Raw genomic sequence first — 21,837 nt, forward strand, 5'->3', positions numbered from 1 at the left:
TAATTTACTTTTTTATTAATATATTTATTAATAATAATAATAATAATTGTAAACTATAAGTTATAGCATACCTACTTATACTTTTAAAAATTAATGTATATAAACCATAATTTTCTACTGTAAATGCACATTATATATATTGAATGGATTTTTCGTATTTCAATATATACCTAGTCATAATTTAAAAATGTAATTACTTAAGGTAATTGTTATTAATTTAAAACAAATATATTACAGTTTTTAATAAAGTCTATACATTTTTAGAAGATTCGCCAATTATGTCCAAAAGGAAAAAAACAAATATTCAATTACCAATGTCAAATATCCAAAGTACATCAGCTTCTAATACAGAAGACAACCATGATCTGGATAAGTTTATATTTAATAAAGTTGATGTAGGTATCTGGTATATACTCTAGTATATTATATTATCTACAATTATTACCAAATAATCGGTTTAAAACTAGAATCAATATTTTGTTCAAGTTAAAAGACGTAACAAAGGCGATTTCCGTTATCAAAGACCAAAAGTCTCCAACAACAAATACTGATGATAGTGACATTTCGTCAGAAGAAAAAGGAAGTTCTAGAAAGGACAGAAAACCTTTACCATTAATATTCGATAAATCTCATCCAAATTGTACGGATAATGACACGTCATCAGAAACATCGGAAGACAACAAAGGAACTGGCTCCAATAAATGCGTATACTTAGGTGAAAGAGAAACATTAAGATCGTTTTGGGACAAATGTCTCTATCAATGTTTCAAATCTAAAAGATGTGTTGCCGGGGAAAAACCTAAGCGTAAATATAGGAAAAAATTAAAAACTCTGAAATCGTCAACAAAAAAACGAAAACAACTTGATCTTCCATTGTCATGTATTGATACAAGAGGTACTGGGATGGCGAGTAATGGTTAGTTCTATAAAAACTATATTATAAGTGTAAAAATAAATTTGTAGAAATGTACACACCATCGTAGTCTTAAATGTAATAACCACTTCCTTACATTTAACTAAAAAAACTCAATTTTTTTAAATTCAAAAAAACTATTTAATGAGGCAGTGAACGCCCTAATTCCGTGAAAATAAGGATACATTTTATTTATTTATTTATTGAGTAATAAACGTCCGTAGGGCATGGAATACAAATAGTATCAATACGTTATACATATGAAAATAAACAATTACGATATAAGTAAATAGAAAAAAAAATGTTAATAATAGCTATTTGAAGAACTTAAGTAAATAACATGATTAATATTAAGCAAATTAAGCACATTACATTCCAAACCCCCTTAACCGTAAATTTAAATTTTTTAATTATTGTAGGTATAATCTTTTAAACATTTAATACCACATTATATTTTTGTTTTGATTACGCCAATAGATTATCTGAGTCGCTACGAAATGCTGTTGTACATGGATCCGTTAGCTAATTCTTTGACCCCTTGGCAGAAAAACGATTTTGAGATGGCTTTTCGTATGGTAAAGCCTACAGATATATTTTCATTAGCTGCAGAAGATAAAAATGGTGAATCAACAGACTACACCAACTCTGACACAGACTAAGAAATGTATTTCATACAACTACTCAGGAAAATATTTTTTTATAAAAATTATAATTTTGCTTTTTTTTTTTAATTATCTTAATTTACATTTTTTGTTCTGTACTATTTGATGATTGTTTGTAATTTATATAATTGAGTTTGAATAGAAATAAAATATTGATAAAAAAATATTTTTATATATAGCTTATTGTTTCTAAAAAAAAATTATACCTACTAAAGAAATTAAATCATTCTTGGGAAACTATAGTAAAATATTTTTATAATAGAATTAATATTAGCTTAAAATTAAGCCAACCCATTTTTGTCTATAATTAAAGCGTAATGAACCATAAACGAATTATTGCATCTATGTCCGACGAGGACTCGTTAATTCACATAGGTCAACGGAAACGATGATGCGAAAATAACTATAAGTTTTTTAATATTAATATTTTCAAAAGTTGTATATCTGGCCAGTTTGTCGAATTGGAATGTTTTCAAAATCTAAATTTATACTTTTATAAAGTCTGGTGCAACGACCACATGTTCATACAACGGAAAAGGATGCTGTTTTTTTATAGTCAAGAGTAAAGACTCCTTTTGTAGATTTGAGGTATAAGGATAATAATGTATAACAACATTATTGTACAATTTTTAAAATATTACTAAATTGTATAAAATAATAATTATTAATGAACATTTTCATTAATATATAGTATTATTTTTTTTTTTTTAAAACGTCAAAACGATTCCAAAAAATTAATAAGATATATATTTTATATAATGCCATAAATATATTGTTTAACAATCAGAAACTAATTTTTTAACTATCTACAAATACGTACGTAAAAAAATCAATTTTAAATTAATTTTGTATTTTAAACGAAAACCGATCAATTAAATGTTTATAAAACTATAAACATTAATATTAATATATTATATAATTTGAGTCCACTATTTATTGTTAAAATGTATGGAGTCGAGTAGAAAATTATGATTTATCATAATTATAATATGTAGGTATGTAAAGGGCGTACATATGTATTATAAACTAATTTGTTTCCGTTTGTTTTGATTGGTTTAAAAAGTGTTTATACGTCAATGACAACAAATTATATATCAATCTCATACTGTAATCCCCAATCCCTTATTTATTGTTTTGACACTTGACACAGTGTGAATACAATGATATTGACTGATACAGTATTTTCCCCTATTATACATAGCACATAATATTATGAATATTATTTTGTACGTTACAAATTGAAACGTATTCTAGTATCCTACCCTCGCTACACGCATAATGGTATAGAACTGATGCGCAATGTGAATAATTATTATATGAAAGTAAGCGCAAAATGAATACGAAAGTACAATTATGGTTCGAAATAATTAACTAATCAATCGTCGAAAATATGCAAAATAGATTTAAGACGCATCGTTACGTCTAAATACCTATATTATACAATATTATACATATTATGCGTTGACGTACACGTTATATAGCAGTATACGTTTATATTGTACGAAATGAGACGCATGAAAAAAATAAGAAACTAAGTACAATATATTATATTGTCTGCTATTTTATTTATTATTTATTATTTATCATTTTTTTCGCTTTTTTAAAGACGTGAGAATATTTCACGGTTAATAAAAACGGACACAATACCATCCGATATTGTATACACGGTACCGGCTTTAAAAAGGACGGAGAAAAAAAATCAAAATAGTATAATAATAATATTTTCGTGCATAAAAATATACACACGCATCGCATCTAATTTCGAGTGAGCGACGCCTACGGTCTGTTTTCTGTAGTATAGAACCGTTCGTGGTGAAGTACCCTGTTTAGCATGCCACTTACCATGTGTGACGTATAGAGGCGGCGGTTACACTGCAGCTGCTATGTGAGCGCGCGGGTTGCAGTGCAAACAGAATATTTGATGTGGAGAAAACGCCCGACGGGGAAGCGAATAAATAATGCAAACCCCCTCTCCGAGTATTTTTTATCCTCGCTAAACGTCTAAACATAGAGCACACACGCGAAACGTGAACTTCTATGTATATTATATATTATTTATATCAATCAAAACCATGATGTTTGCGACTACCGCGGTGTTGTGTGTGGTGCGGCTGTTAATGACATTATAAATCTGCAGGAATGTTCTTAAAAAAATATTAAAACTGTAACAGGTAGGTTATTCATATTATGTGTATTTTTTGTACGTTTTACAATATATTTGTCTAAATTGTTGGTTTTTAATTCGACGATACATGCGTGACTTACATAAATATATCTACATATACATACCATAATATACAGTACACAAATTCTTACTGCCACACCTTGGGTATTTTACCCGTAGACATGTAATAAATAAACTTCAACTATGTACCTATTCCCCTGCCTCTTCACTGAGAAAACAATCCATCGCAATGAAACAGATAATAATATAATACCAAACTACTGAATACCGTGTCATAAAATTATATGACGATCAATACTCTTTGGTGCCTTACGTTACACAAGACAAGCCACCCATACGAGTATGAAAAAACACGTTGAAAATATACATCGTCTTTAGAGTTTATTTATTCACCCTATAGCTATTCCCACTATAAAGACGAAAACACTGAAATATAGCTTTACTTTTTTAAATATTAATATAAAACCAGTCATGGACTCGTGAACTCGTGAAGGGAACAACATGAGCCTACCCTTTAACCCCCACCCCCACCAAAAAAACAATTTTTATATTTTTTTCTGTTATTTTTAACTTTTAAAATAATAATTTTCGATAATTTTAAAATGCGTAATGGCCAAATTTATAGACGACACTAAGTTAGACTTGGACAAGTATACGTAAATACTTACCAGTTATCAGTGATAAAAGTTTCACTAATTCGTAAGTCGTATATTTTATTGTTAATAAATAGTGCTAACTGCCAAGTATTTTCTCATTCAAAAAGACACCGACCCGAAAGTGTTATCTTCGTCTCACAAACTCGTACAATAACTAATAAGTACCTACTACAAAATATCAAATCTGCGTTCAGCAAAACCAAGTTTGTGTTGTAAACTTGTAAGATAATATTAGCGTGCGTTTTCTAAATACCAAATTCATAAATAAGACAATTATTTCATAGGATTTTATTGATATTTAAATTTTTAAGCGAGTTATGGGTTTTTTTTTTAAATTATGATATTTTACTTTAAAATGTAAATAAAAATATCAACAAAAACTTATTAATAGAGGTGCCTTGATAATATTCTTACCTTTAAGTTTGAATTATTGGTCAATATTTTCTCTCATATAAAGAAAACAATTTCTTTAACTAAAAGCAAATCTTATAATAGAAGTGTCTAGGAAAAATAAATATTTTTACTGTCACGTTATTAAATTTAATATGGTTTGATACCTAAACAAAGTGTTATTGTTTACAACTTATGATTAGTAGGTACCTACCTTCATTTTTTTACTCGCTTATTAATTAATAAAAATGTCTCGATTAAAATATATTGATTATTATGCCCTCTACCTCCTATATAAAATATTTCTGTGTCAACCTTTCTATAAAAACACTATACTTAAATTAATAATAAACGTATTTTGCTTTCAAATATACATTAAAAATAACTTGAATCGCCAAGGGTACTAATTATTAATTGAGTTTACACATTTCAAACCATTTAAATTGTTCATTAATATTTAGGTTATACAATAGTTAAACAATGGTTTATGAATTTATAAATATCTGAAAAGAATCCTACAATTCAACTTGGAAATAATGATACCAATTATATACATAGCTAATAATGTGGACAAATACGTAATAAAATAAACAAGCCAAACTCTATTGCATGCAAGAAGATAATATACATTCATTGTACATAATTTTTGTATAAAAAAAAAAAAGCTGAAAGGACGATGAAGGTTTGCGTGACCGACCACTTAACCTACTAAAAAAAATATCCTCATACATTTTTAAAGACAATTATAATACCTCAGTTAAAGTGACACGAATGGTGGTCGATAATTTTATGCTTATAGTAGTTCAGAAATTCAGATTTTTCAATTTAGTTTAATTTAAGGGAAGGAGACGAAAAAGAAACAAACAAAATCCTAATAATTTCCTTCCAAACTGGTTTCTCTATATTTTTTATAGTTTTTTTTTTGTGTAACTGCTACTGGGTGCGTTCTAAGTATTTTATTTAACTTTTTTTATTCACATTTTTAACGACCGGTCCGCTTACCATTATAAACGCCGGGTTGTTTATGGTCGTGTTTATACTGGTTTCTTTCTTTTTTTCCTTCGCTTATTTTGACTGCGGACCCGACGGAATTTAAATGGAGCTTAAACAGAGCTTGAAAAAACATGTCTCGCCGATGGTGGGCGTCGTGAGTCACACGCATTTTAAGATGATTCCCCAATATTATGAGGATTTTTTATATAACTCCAGCAGTATATTTTGTGGTTATTCTCAAATAGTATGTGCTTGAGTAAATAATAATTAAAAATAATGAATAAAAAATTAACTATAGAAATAATGTAGAGGAAAATTGACATGGTGATAAAATATTATTAACTTGATATTAGGTATGTTAAAATTAAATTTCAGGTGTATCAGATTCATATTTATTTACTATAATATTAAGATAAACAGTTAACGACCAAAGGCGTCCCATAATATTATAAATGTCTCAATAATATATTTAAAGTATATATATAGTTTTAATGTAAACCTATAATTTTATTTCGTTAATAACAAAAACATTTCAGTGTAACTGTAGAATACCAGACGGCAGACATGACAAATATTATATTTTTTATGATGAATTATTGTTATCGATTTATCATCAACCATAAAAGTTTAAGAGCGAGAATAATTTGTAAAATAACGAAAACGTACACATAAAACTATACTCGTCACTCGTCAGTAAGTGTTTATCATTTGGCATAAGCGAAATATGAGCGTGTGTGAATATTCAAGTGATATGACCATCAAAAATAATTTGTACTAGTATCAGCGAAAAAAAATAATATTACTTATTAATTATCCATTTATCTTTTATAGCTAACTAAAATACCTAAGGCATAATATTATCACCATTAATATAACTTATATTTAGGTGCAATATAATATTATGCAAAAATATTTAAAAACAAAACAAAAATCCACTCTACTAAAATTGTTATTGTACCTATATTGTAATATATGTATATTGCATAGGTACAGCACAGGTATAGTTCAACATTAAATATTATCTATATTCAAAAATAAATAATGTTTTATATCTTAAAAGATAAAAAAAATCTAATTATTAATTATAGCATCTTTATACCTATAGAAACTATAAGTTGAACCTATAAATAAAATTATAATTTATTACCGTACTACATTCATTTCAATTTAATGTTAAAGTTATAAACACATAAGTAGGTAGGTACCTCCTACATTATATTATATAAAAAAATTTCGTGTTTGAACAAAAATGTACAAAAGTTACGTGCACGTGGGTAATGTAGGGAATATCAAAACAGCCTTGAAGGATATAAAAGGACCAGAGAGCAAATACTAAAATCCCATCAGAAAGAGGTCGGACATACCCTTAAATGGAAAAACAACCCTGAAGATATATTGACCGAACCGACCACTCCAAAACACACAATAAACGTACACAATGTAAGCCGAAATACAAACTACGCACATAAATCAGAGAATAACAACATGTTATAAATATAGTGTAAATGTGTAATATTTTATAACAAGATTATTTTTATTATTCGAATATTGGATATACATTTTTAAGGTTGAAACTCATACTTTCATATTATTCATTAACACATATTTTACTTAGTCATTATTTCTGCACTAATAAGGAAAGTATAATAGGCTCGAGACAATTGAACATAATTTATACTTAAATATTTTTGATGATATTTCAAATAACTAATTGATACAATCCATCATATATATACTTAATATATATAAATAAATTTAGATTATGTATTATAGATATCGTACGTATATTAAAGTTTTTTTTCTGTACTATGTTAGTTATAAGTTATAATATAATAGACAACGTTATTGATACAATGCATTTTTTCCTTGTTTTTATGTGAATACTTAATAAGTATACTATATAGTATATACGGGGACAATGTAAGGCCGATGGAACCCTAATAGTAGGTACAATAGGTACATAATAAATTTATATAGGTGCCGTTGCATGACATTTAAAGTAATATATTTGAAAGAATTATGTTTTAAAATACATCTACACGCAATAACACAAGTAAAGAATAACACCATGGCACTCTGGATACGCTGTCACCTGTTACTAAGATATTATATAAACTCTTGAAATAGGTACCTAATACACATAATACTCGCATTTAAGAAGACAATACATATAAATGATTTATACTAATCAAATTTGTGTTAACAGTTATAAAAAAAAGTCGAATTGATAATTTTTTATACATAATTACAAATATTTTAATATTCAAAAAATAAAAATAAATATCCAACACAGTAAAAAAAAATGACAAATGGAAAGTAATGGTGCGAAAAAAAATTGAAACCGACATGTCTGTAAAATCTATAACGTCCTTCTTATGTTTCATTCAAATTATTGTCAGGCAATTTTATCGGAAATAATTGTTGCTGTGGCTTCGATTGCGATTTATGACGGACATGGATGGCCGACTAACGACCCGATAATATACGTGAGTACAATTTCTAATTGGTAACGTCAATACGTGATTATTGATCAAAAACATTTTAACTGCATGTCCCTATAATATAGGTAAAAACAAATTGTAGATACGATAGGTATAAGGGATTGGACATGGTCATAAAAGAGTGAAATTGTATAAACATTAAATGTGTGTCACGGCTGTATCATGGGTGCATCACAAATCACAGATAATATGTTATGATCATAAGTAAGAACTCATCACAAACAATCGGAATTGATCTATATGTAAACATACTCCCGTCTCCGCCGTAATAACAATATAATATTATATTTAAGCATAATATATTGAAATTTAAAACCGGATCCCCACCCTCTGTAATCCGAAACCATTGCAGGTGCTTATCAATTATCAATATTATGACACAGGTGATAAGTAGAAACCAAAAATTAGAGAGGATATTCGATGTCGATTGTTGATTTACGAAATGAATAAAAACGATAAAAGGAATACAAATTAAAAGTGATGTGCAAAATAGCATTGGCAGTTTGGGTAGGTACCTACCATTGAAAATACACTATACCTATAGGTATTATGTTTTATGTGTACATAATATTATAATGTATGTGCGGTATACAATATATAATAGCTATAATAGACAGAACAAGGGGATGCTTTAATCCAGAAACAGCCCCGACGGCCAATGGACGACAGGAGAGTAGTATCCTGTTTATAAGAACAAACCCAAAGGGTCGAGGGGGAAGGGGAGGTGGTGACGACGATGGAAAATGAAAAACAACAATACTATGTGGAATTCTTAGACCCGAAGGAGAGTTTCCATTCTATTTTTTTGTGAATAATAATTAAAACAGCCTAAAGCGAATCTTACATGCTTTTGTTCTACATCCGAGTACGGTCCTAGAAAATTGGTAATAAGACACTTTTCTCTTTTTACAACCGTTTTTGCATGCCGTTTTTATAACAAGATTCGAATTGTTCTCCATATACTTAAAAAAAATGTATTTGTTCCCGTTAAATCCCGTCTATCAGTGTGTTATCGTTTTGCACGCAATAAACGAATCTCTTTGTTATACAACGACAGGAAGCAATGTGCGGCGTTAGCTTATCGTTGATATACTATATGAATATAGTTTAGAACCAATGTCTTTAGTTGGAAATTATCTCACTACATCAAGTTTAGATCTAATAATTATTAAAATATTAAGATTCACAAATTCACCATATAACAGTTAAAACTTTAGTCATAGTATAATATTTTGATTTATATTTAATTAATATCACATATTTCCTTATTCTCATCACCATCTTTGTGTTTAAACTGTAGTCGTTTTCATTTTATTTTTATCGTTTTATTGGATCACCCGCGACCCACCACAACTACTGTAATACCACATTACTGATCGCATTCGCCGACACGCATTTTTATTTAATCTCAACCTTTCACCTGTCTGTTTACCTACTATGTGAATAGTGAACTACCTTATGTTAGAACTTAAAACGAAAACTCAATGATTGTACATTTAAAATGGATAATTGTATTGCCAAGAGTCGACATACACAGCTGCGAACCTTGCAAACAATTCTACATACTTTGAATTTTTGATTTATTTACAAATATTATTATTATTATTAATTTCATCAAGATGTAAAACACATTTTTACGTAATTTATAATAAATAATTAGTTTAATTAAATAGTTTGGTTGTATAAAAAAAAATAACAAATATCTATGAAGGATTACCACTACTAAAATTCTTCTGCACACCCCACGTCTTTGTCACAGCATAGGTTCATAATAATAAATGGTTTACGAAAATGTCGTGATTCTGCAGGTAAACTTAGCTTTAAACCAAGAATATTGACAAACATTATCTAGGTAAAGTTTTTTTTTATTTAAGTTGTACAACCACGCATTCGAAATATCAACATGATAATTTTAATGGAAAAAAAACATTTTTAACTTTATTATTTTTGTATTAGTTCATTATTCTGCGTAAATGTATTTACTTATGTTTAAACAATATGCATTCATATCAAACTGAATTAAACATTTTAGCATATTTTATAATTGTTCACCGTGGAATTTATAGGTTATAATTTAATATGACGTGTTGACATCTAAACGGAAAAATTGTACGTTTTATTTTGGAAAAAAGGATAATCTATAAAGGGGTGGGCAAAGCATATGGTGAAGGTCGACGTCATAAACATCTCCAAAATGACTAAACAACATTTTAAACGGCCGCCGCGAATTTTATATTTATAATAGTGTTTGAACAACATTGACAGCTGTGACGAAACTGGTTATAGGTCCGGACCAATCTTCAACAAGTATAATAATAATTATAAAAAGGCATATTATTTAGGCGGTGTATGGCCGCCGGGCGTGTAGTAGTTTTTGCATGATGTCGATGGCTATTCAAAAGGTTGGTTTTATTTTTTTTTCTTGCTGTCGAAAAACTACTTGGGAAGCAGTGTTATTTTCGCACTGTGGTTAAAAAATCAGTGGTCTCTCATTCATCGTGTGCACAAGAAAAAGTGTATGCATTTTTTTATTCGCTTCGAGCGCCATATAATCAGCGTTTCAAAGCAAACACATTACTCGAATATTGTGTGGATAATATTATAATAATTACAGAGTAGTATCACTATATGATCAAGATTACGATTTATTGTTGGGGAATTTTTTTTTTTTAATTTTAAATTTTATAGCTGTCCAGTAACTTTAAATATTTTCCTAAATATTTTCATTGGTGTTTTTATACTCATAAGTCATAACAAATAGGTATCCTGGGTGTAGAACGATCATCTTGTTTCACTCATCTCGACGATTGTAAAACATTGTGGTATGGTAGTATGTGCATATTTTTAAAACAAAGATTGGTGTTTAATAGTGTACCTACGTGAAACTTTTCAGTTGCTTAGTTGTCCCAAAACTTCTATTATATATAACTATACAAGCACAAATTATTAATCTGTGATATAACTATACAAGTACAAAGGAATTTGTTGATGTATTAAAATATATAGTAATGAATACATAGAAATATAACAACTTAGTATTAAAATGTCTACACCGATTATATACCTACGTGGCTACGTCATATCATTGATGATATATGAGTATATTACCATCAATGTATAATCAATCAATGGTATTATGTTAGGATCATTTTAATTTCATCTAATATTCTAATAACACGTTAGCGTTAACTCTTATAAAAATCACTATAGTAGGTAACTACGTTCTACATAAGCTGATTAAAATTATAATACAAATACAGTGAATATGATTTTGAGGTTCAGAATAGTTAGTGTTATGAAATATAAGAAAAACATGTTATGGCTAATTTAGTATAACAGACATACCACCTAGTACTAAACTTATTCGTATTCAGCATAATTTGTATTTACTCCGATCTACTCGGTGCCACCTAGATTATAACTTGTGATAAGCAGTAAATAGCCACATTATTATATATACTGAACGTAAATTTAAATATTTTTATAAAGGTACATAAAAAAATTATTGTAAATTAAAAATAACATAATCCAAACGATAAAAAAAGATTCGTTACCCAATACTCATTAGTTATTAGTAGGTATGTATGTGTATTTAAAGGATAATTGGGTATATACTTTTTACTATTCCACAGACTACCTACTATACTTAACATTGAGCAGTCGTGTATTTAAATATTTACCCCGTGCGTATAACGAGTATTTTTCAAGGTAAATAGGTATAGGTTGACAAAACTTTTTAAATTTCATAAAAAAGAATTTATTTTTTTTACGAACGGCAACCTCCAATACTGAATTGTCTCCTCAGACAGGAAGTATTATTATACATTTATACCTAAGTGAATTATTATTATTCATTGAAGTTACTTTATCACGGGCAGTCACCTATGATGAATTACTTCATAATATAAATCGTATACCTAGTCAAACTTACATGAAATATATTATTTATTATAAAAATATTTAGGTAAATAGTTACATTTTTAAATATTCTATATCGTCTATATCATCGTTCGGAGTTAACTCTTCGAAATTAGAATAAAAATAATAGGTTTTCATTATCTATTTATAAAAATCTATGTACAATTTTAATCCACATCAGTTCACACTGATGCTTTATAAAAAAAAATCCTACTGCTTTTACGGCACCAACTTCACTAAAACAAATTATAAATTAAGTAAATATTATCGCCTTAATTTTCATTACATGATAGATTACATTATGACTAAAGCATTACTAATATTTTTCAACAACAGATTGTTTGAATAATAACGGTCGAACAACCATCCGTTTTTATGTGCGTTATAGAAATAAAAACCATTAATATAATTTTATTTCATTCTATATATATAGTATATATATATATATACGTATCGAATTCCAAAGCATATATTATATTATTATACTTTAAAAACCAACAGTCATCGTGTGCACGCGTAGAGATGTTTTGAACGAAATAAAAAGGAAAAATGACGGAGTTATTTTTTTCCGACACAATAATAAATAGGTATTATACCGTTTATCATACACAACTACACAGTACACCGACATTTTGTGACCAAAACATTCGAAACCGACAAAATAGTCGTGTCTTCGGGACCTGTGAGCAGGCGCGTCTTTTAATTACGTGTATTGCTACAAATACAATAATTTGCACCTATTCTGTTGTAAGAAAACTTTTTTGACCTGCCAATTATACAGCTAAAGCACAGATATTATGTATTTTAAAAGCTGATACTGAGTGAGAATTCGTTTTTTTTTGTACTTTTCAAAATTAAAAATACATTCATCTTGTGGTTCAACCATTGACCAACTAGGTACTGAACTACCACGAGAAAATCGATAACAGTAGTCGGTAAATTATAATACTATATATCTATTAATATGTTATTAAATTATACAGAACGAAAATAATGATAAAATGATGAACGTATATTGCACACTGTTCAATGTTGTCGTTTGTATATCTATACTAATTACAACAACGGAACATTTTAAATCTCATCGCTTACAATATATTATTACAGGTAGTGTTTGAAGTATGAGAAATATTTCATGAAATATTTCACTAAGTTGTGAAATATTGGATTTTTATTAATTATTTCACTATTTGACCCTACTCCATTATCAATTTTATCTTCCCGCCAATTTAGGAGATAACTAGATTGCAGTATTATCATTTTCTCATCACTAAGCACATTCACTAATCTCATTCTAACCACATTTAAGTGATTTAACATAATATATGATAAACGTTATACCCAAGTGTTTTTTTTTAAATTTATATTCCATTTTTATATTTTTATTTTTATTATGTTTTTTTTATATACAATTATACAAATAAATGTCATAGAGATACATGATCAAGAAAACTCTGATCTGATTTTTAACATATAACTATATAAGTAACCACGTACATGGTACATATACAATATACCTACCTATTCCTTATTTATATTACATTTTTACATCAAATAATAGGTACAGCCAAAAATACAACATATTATTATACATTGAAACTGAGAAAAAAATGTGTTTCAATGACTAATGAGGTATTTAATTTATTTAGATTAATTATTTAATATTTTACAAGACATAACTACAAAAATAATGATAATTGAAATATTTCACGAAATATTTCGTTTTTTTAAATTTCATGAAATTTTCAAACACTAATTACAGGTATATTTAAACTGTTATACTATAATTACTATATCGGAGTATATTGTGGCCTAGTAATGATTTTCATTTGGCCAGCAAACATTTTGGAACGAAAAATTAAAAAAATGTCGCGCCCGATTGTAAGGAGTCGTGGGGGTCGTAATATAGTTGTCGCGACACGGCGGTCCGGGATCCGTTACGGGACGAAAAATTCGGCGCTCCGGCACACGCGGACTGACCGGTATCATACCGCGTGCACAACGCGCATAATGCAGTAGACGAGGATAGAAAAAAAACCACAACAAACCTCATCCGTCCGTAATATATTATTATTATTATTATTCCGCCAACCGTCTCTCTACGTACACGTATTGTACGTATAACGTATATCATACACACATATGTATACATTATAATATATTGTGTATAATATAATCGTTCTCACGCCGCGTGCGTTTCGTAACGACGACTAGACACCGCATAGAGCGACGGGCGGCGGCGGCGATTTACTCGGTTGTTAATATTATAATAGCGTACGGGCGACGGACGGACGGACGGACCGAGAGAAGAGAGCCCGAGTTCGGGTCAATCACGTCCGATTACAAGCAACGAGGTGCGGAGTACGCGCTAGACCAAACGTGTGCGTCGTGTACGTGTGTGTATGTGTGTGTGTGTGTGTGTGTGTGTGCGCGCGCGCGCAAGTAACATGGTTAGAGCCGGGGCTCCTCCAATTGTCGGAAGTCCGGCAACACCGTCCACACACGCACACACAATGGCTGAATAGTAAGTGGCCGGTACGCCGCGGCGGTTGTTCTTCTTCAAGGCTATATACCAGAGCTCCTAATGCCGCCGCCGCCGCGTCGTCGTACACGGCGCGCGCGTTCTCTCTCAACAGGTATGCCACACCTCGCGAGCGCGCGCGCGCGCGTCCAGTCCATCGGTCCGATCCGAAAAACCAGTGTCGTTCCACCCCGGCGCACCACTACCGCCACCACCACACACAAAAACATACACTCATATGTACACTTACACACACGCGCACGACTCGCATTGATACGAACAGAGGAGGATCGAAGACGAGGACGGACGAGACGGCAGCAGGCAAACCATTTTTTCGACCTATACGACTTGACGCGCGGTGACGGCGGCAGGCTATCGTGTGGGAGCGCTCGCGGCGGTGGCTGCAACGCGCCCGCGCGTGTGTGTGTCAAGCGCCGCCGAAGCCGCCGCCCCGCCCGTCATCGGTGGCCCCTTGTCATCGGCAAATTACCCGCCTTGTTTGTAGCCCGCGATACCGAACGCGTCCGTCGTAACCGCATTAACCAGACTCAGGCGCGCGCTCGCGCGCTGGGCACACACACACACACACACACACACACATAATATGATTACATACGCACACACCTACACGCGTTGACCCGCCGCCGACGACGACGAGTACGACGCCGTTGTTGTTTCATACGCCGCCGCCGGTTTAAATAAAATTACCGCCGTTCTCATTAAATATAATTATTGTAATTTTTAATGATTCCGAAGAACACACAAACAGAGACGGTGTTATTATGTTTGACGCGAATTAACTGTCGTCGTCTTCGTCGCCTATCGCTCGCTATATTATTATTATTTATAGCGGCAGTGCAGTAGTAATACTACTATAAACTATATTAGTAGTAGTGGTAGTAGTACTAGTACGAGTAGTAGTAGTAGTGTTAACTTCGCACACACGTCGTCAATACAAGTGTGAACAATTCCGCCGATAGCGCGCGCCGCAATGTAAGGAGACATTCATGGGCATAAGTGGCATAACCACGCAACGCCGTGTTTGCCTTTGCCGAAACCCGAAAGGCAAAATGTCTGGATAAAAAATTATATATTTTTTATCTAACGACCATCGTCGCGACACGAAGCTCGGTTTACACGAAATGTTAACTTTACAACGCTGGCGCGATGTAAACAATAAAATTACAGTTACGCTTACGCGTCTTCGGATGTTTCAAAACTCGAATAAATATTTATACGTTTAAAGTTTAAACTGTACGCCATACGTCGATTTATTATACGCGTGCACAGAAAATCTGTGTATAACATATGTAAATAAATCAATGTATATCCCAAGTCGTAATATAGTGTCATATCGAAACTGTTTGTTTTTTGGCCAAAGAAACTAAATATCCTGTTGTTTAGAATTTTATATAATCATTATTGGTCTTTCAATTTCTTGTTGTTTTTAATCATTTGTCCTAGTAGAAAATGTTTATATGCAAGCGAAGAGAGAATGTCTAACACCCGGCTTCAGTATTATGTTGAGATGTGTAATAGCTACCTATATTATTTTGTGAATAGTTTATGTTAAATCCATGGTTGGTAGACCTATTTAATGAACTCAAATCTGATAACTTATAAATAATTCAGTATATTTTATTATTATCTTCTACCGACATAATTAATTAAGAAATGTCTTTTTATTTAAAAATCCCAAGGCATTAATTGCTCAGCATTAGACGTATACATATTAATCCTTCCATGCAATCTTTCCCAGTATATCAAAAAATCTCGTCAGGCGTCGGCCTCTTGTTGAGTCAAAACTTCTGGTTATGGGTATACAACATTTTACGCAGTTCAGTGGTTTTTTACAATCCATTTAGACCATGTCTTTGTAAGCGACCTGGTCAAAATTCTTTGATAGTTTTCCCGCCTACCATAACAATCATAACAAACCACAAAAGAGATAAAAGGTGCAGTTTTATTGATAAAATACTACTCATCAAACATCCATAACGTCCCTTAAAATAGACAGAACATACAAATATTGACAGGTACCCGTACCTCTCTATCTACGATCTACCTGTTATATCAATCAACAATATGACTGTTAATTTAAACATAATATTATATAGGATAATTTCAATACAAGACTAAATAGTTTGTACTATATTATCGGATAATGTATTATGGTGATTCTTATTATAGACGTAAGAATAAACCTATACGTAGACAAATGTGTAAATTACGATAAAGTTGAATATAAAAGTTTAAGACTTACCATTGACACAGACGTAGTGCCGTTCGTGTAGGGTGATGGATAAGGTGCAACGAGGTAGCCCATGTTGAAAGCAGGTGGGTGGGGAGTTGGACCTGGTTTACCTAAAAAAAACAAATATTATCTTTAATCAATTGAAAATAAGATTATCCCTGCAGATATGAAACACAGATATATTGAAGGTTTCAAGGAATATACCATTTACTTCCAAATGCCAATTACATTTTTGACATCAAAAGACTACTTTATTTTATTGTACTGTTATAGAATTATTAAATATACCTACCTAAAAGAGGCCTACCCCAACTACTTTTTTTTGTTATTTTAGTTAAAAAATTGACAATTTTAAAATACTCATAACTTGCTTTAAAATTAAAATATAAATAACTCTGAGGTTTACTAGATAATATTCTTACTTCTAAATTTTACAAGAGGTCAATTCACTATAATTTTTTAACTAACAGAGCTAAACTTGATTTGCCGACCGTACAGTTTGCTATATTGTGCGTTTGTAAGACAGAGAGATTGCATGTGGGTTAGGTTAGGTTAACAGATTGTATTTTCAATTTTTGCTACCCATTTCATACTTGAAAATGAATACAAATTTTTAACAAAACAAAAAATATATATTCTTTGTTTTTATTTACCTTATAATATTTCAGTTTGTATATTTCATAATAGTAAATTAGCAACAAATGACAATATTTATAAATAAACTATGTTTTATGGTTAAAGATTATTGTCAGCCAAGTGAAAAAAAATATTAGCGAAATGTGTAATAAATACATACACAAATATTATACATAATATACCTATACATGCAAAGTTATGAACCAAATTATCGTTAAGAGTCTACGACGAGAGCACACCACTTTACTTTGTTTGAACAGCGCGTGTTGATTATGCGTTTAACACGAACATAGTGAGGTAATCATTTTTCTAAAAACCAGAAAAATATAGAACTGTCGGCGGATGCTGTCAACACCGAAAACAAGAAACGTTAACAATAGCCGTTAACTATATTATATTTGAATAGGTGACCGCCTCATTATATGAGTTGCGTATTAATTGTAATGTTATTATTACAATTATTAGCCAAAAACTAAATTTTAACCTCATACACTTTAGTTTGCGAGGATCAAGTGATCTTTGACAAACTTAAAGTATAACCAAATAATAAATATACCACTACCATTATACTTCCTATTCTTAAAAAAATAAACGAAATATTAAACAAACATATATTTTAATTGATGTACAAAAAGAAACAGTATTTGGAATATTTAATGTTTTTCTAAATAATAATTTGTTGGTGATTCTTGACAAAAATATTTCAAGACTAAAAATAAGGACAACCGAATAATATTTAAAAACACTAAATTCAAATAAATATGGATCGAGTAATAAAATAAAATATGACGATACAGAAAGGGTCCTCGAAATGTTAGTTCCGGTCATTTTTATGACATAACATAAATACAAATTATTCTACAGAAAAATTAAAAATTATTATTAGGAATACAGTTTCATAGTCAAATAAAGAAAATTAAATTAAAATATAAATTAAACTTTTTTAAGTTACACTTTATATTCATAACAATATAATATAATTTAATATTAAAAATAATAATAATATGCAAGACGTGTGATATGAGGATTAAGTTTGGTATTTCAAAATACTTAACATATAATTATATACAACATAGGTATTATGAGAAGGTAAGAGGGAGTATTAATGTATTTTAATATTATGATTGAATCAGAAAATAATGATGGTCAATGGTCATTGGATGGTTTAGGACTTTTAATTGGTGTAATTGACTGATAATGGCAACAGGTTCACCTTTGCCGCTGTGTTTAAATGATAAAATAAAATGATAGGACTTAGTATGAATCGTAAAAACGTTAGAAGTAGCAACACTGACAACCAAGGTTTATTTTTTTAATAAAACTCTTTCATTCGTGGATTATGTATTTGTTACCCGGAGACTTAAAATGGTTTTAAGGCCAAATTTTTAACAATTGATGAATATTAAAATGCGTACAACACGAACTGGTTGGTATAATTATCACACATATTATTTTTGATATTTTTCTAAGAAACACGAATTACACAGTGATTTAAAACAATAAATGATCAGAAAGTGACTCTACGGTTCAGTAGTTAAAATATGATATCAAAAGCAGCAAAGCAGTTGTAACAGGATAAACAATTTAATTTCTATAAAGTTACACATTACACGTCATATACATATATACAAAAATATTTAACCAGCTCATATATATATGTTAATTAAAAAAGCGTATCAACTATCAAATAAAAATTGATATGATTACATAACACGCCAAATCTATATCTTTAGTTAAAATACTTAAAACAAAATGGTTTTAATGTTCACTATAAGTTGAAACTATATATACTATATATAATAGTATATACCAATTGTATCATTCTAGTTCGTATAGATTATATATGTTATATAATATGTAGGTACCAACAATATAAAAACTGTTGTCCACTTTGACATTTCAATTCGGGTGTGTATATTTTTTCTTTCTTCTAAGTTAGCCGTAAACGCCTTGATTCATGATATGGTGAAGGAAGTAAAGAACCAATGAAGTTATTTTGGAAAAGTGCTTACCGTGGTTGTTTGTGCACTGTGCAATGGGACATTATTATAATACGTCATAATATTAGCATTTGATGTTCATAATAATATACAATATTATTGCGTATGTTCGCGCTGTGATACCGATCGGCATGGTCCCGACGACGACGTATATTATTATAATATGTTGATGTTTTACGACCGTCAACGACATGCAAGTAAAAAACCCTTTCATGATAGCCGCTCGCTCGGGTTTCTAAATATTATACCTATTATGTTTACAATTTTTACCCAAACTCGACTTCTCAGCACGGCCGCAACCGTCATCTCCGGTTTGCGCACACAATACACATACACTCACACCGTTACCTTACATGTAATAATGATAATGATGATAATAATAATAAAATGCATAATAATAAGCCGGCTGCTGCGGCGTGTGACGTCGTCGGGACAGACCATGTGATATACACGGCGCGTCACCCACCGTGCGTGCGGCATAATATAATAAATCTCCGAAGATTCTCCTCTCTCGATCTGCTTCTCTCTCTCTCTTTCTCTCTCACTCATGAACACATCGGCAACGTCGCAACGACGGCGGCGACGGTTCTCCTCTCTCGCGTGCAGTAGTCGTGTACAGTTTTGGTTAACGAGCACCGCTTGAGATAGCACTGGCACACAGAGCACACTCACACACGGCTAACAAAGATCCGTCGTCGTCGTCGTCGTCGTCGTCGCCGCCGCCAGGTTTACGACGGAGGAGTGCGGGAGGCAGCGGGCTGGGAGGGGGTGCGAAGAAAGCGTAAGAACCTACTGAGGCCAGGGGCGGACGCGCGGCGCGGGGAGGGAGTCCGGTGTCAAAAAACAAAACGAGCCTCGTTTAGGAAGCCTTGCGTTACCCCGCCCCGAGACCGTGTGCGGAGCCCTGCCCAGAGACTACTATGGCTGTGCCTCACATTGCTCATATATATATATATACGTTATATACTTTATATACTTGTATAGGTATATATATAATATAAATTGTATATTATATACCTACGCATACATGAAAATATATACATATATAGTATATACACACACACGTACGTAAATACGCATGCACGCGCTGGAGAATTATTACGGCCACAGCGTCGTCAGCTCTCGGGTTATTATAATGCGCTCGGTTCGACCACCTCTTTTATTCTTTTATTGTTGTTGTTATTATTATTACTATTATATTATTGTTATTAGCTATTCTGTCATTATACGCGCTTCTCCTCGGTGGACAATATAACGTTCAAGGTCGTATACGGCTGTTTAAATGTGGAGTACACAAACGAAAGGCGTAAGGCTATGGAGCCTGTGCCTATACATACATAATATAATGTACAGACTACAGAGGAAACACGAAGGAGTGCGAGGGTTTTAAGATTTATAATATTTTATATTATATTATTTTTTTGCGTCAACGACCCCCACCACGTTTGCTGCGCCGCCGCCACCACCCCCACCACCATCGTCACCACCCAGAATGACATTCTTTCGGTCAGATTCCGAGAACCGCCACCCGTCGAGTGTGTTCAACACATGTTCGGTGTGAGCGTTACCTGTGCAGCGGGAATAGGATTTGGGTATACATTTTTTCTTGCTCGAAATTAATACATACACACACACATAACAACGACCACGCCACGTGGTGTAATTTTTTTGTTTAATACAATCCCCACGCCATCCACCACGCAATATAAGCCGTTTGGTTTTTGTCTGACGGGTCCCTGCGCGCGGGTATTGTATACCGTATAATATTATATGTGTACGTTTTTTTTTCCCTCTCCGCGAATGAATGACGCGTCGTTTTGTTTATTAAATTTATTGTTTGTTATACACGCACCGGTCTCGTTAATGTACCGCGATAAATTACGCACGGTCTTTATAAATATAGGAAAATAATGTAAATTTACACCGGTTATCCGGTCAAACTGTGCGCGCACGCTCGCCGGTTCGAAACGTGTGGGACGGAGAAGAGAAATATATAAGGTGCCGGACCTATTGCTCTGGTATAGTTGTCGCTCGCGGCTGTTCAGGTACCTCCTAATTACGGGCCCGATCCGGTGTGACTATTATATTATATACACTACCGCGGCAGCGGATCACTAATTATTATTAAATACGTGCGGAGAAAAGTTTGTTTTTCGACAAAAGCGAACGAGAATCGACGAGATAAAAATATAAGACCATCAAAATAAT

At 31.6% G+C, this 21,837-nt stretch overlaps 1 protein-coding gene across 1 annotated transcript in view; it reads right to left on the minus strand.

Moving 5' to 3' along the window:
• Nucleotides 1-21,837, minus strand: part of LOC100161896 (protein pangolin, isoforms A/H/I/S) — a 56,989-nt gene that overhangs the window by 30,363 nt on the left and 4,789 nt on the right. Inside the window, exon 3 of the mRNA XM_001943504.5 lies at nt 17,003-17,103. Coding sequence (XP_001943539.2) covers nt 17,003-17,103 — 101 coding nt within the window. The remainder of the gene's footprint in view (nt 1-17,002; nt 17,104-21,837) is intronic.

Source organism: Acyrthosiphon pisum, chromosome A2 (genome assembly GCF_005508785.2).
Source record: "Acyrthosiphon pisum isolate AL4f chromosome A2, pea_aphid_22Mar2018_4r6ur, whole genome shotgun sequence".
NCBI classification, from domain to species: Eukaryota; Metazoa; Arthropoda; class Insecta; order Hemiptera; family Aphididae; genus Acyrthosiphon; species Acyrthosiphon pisum.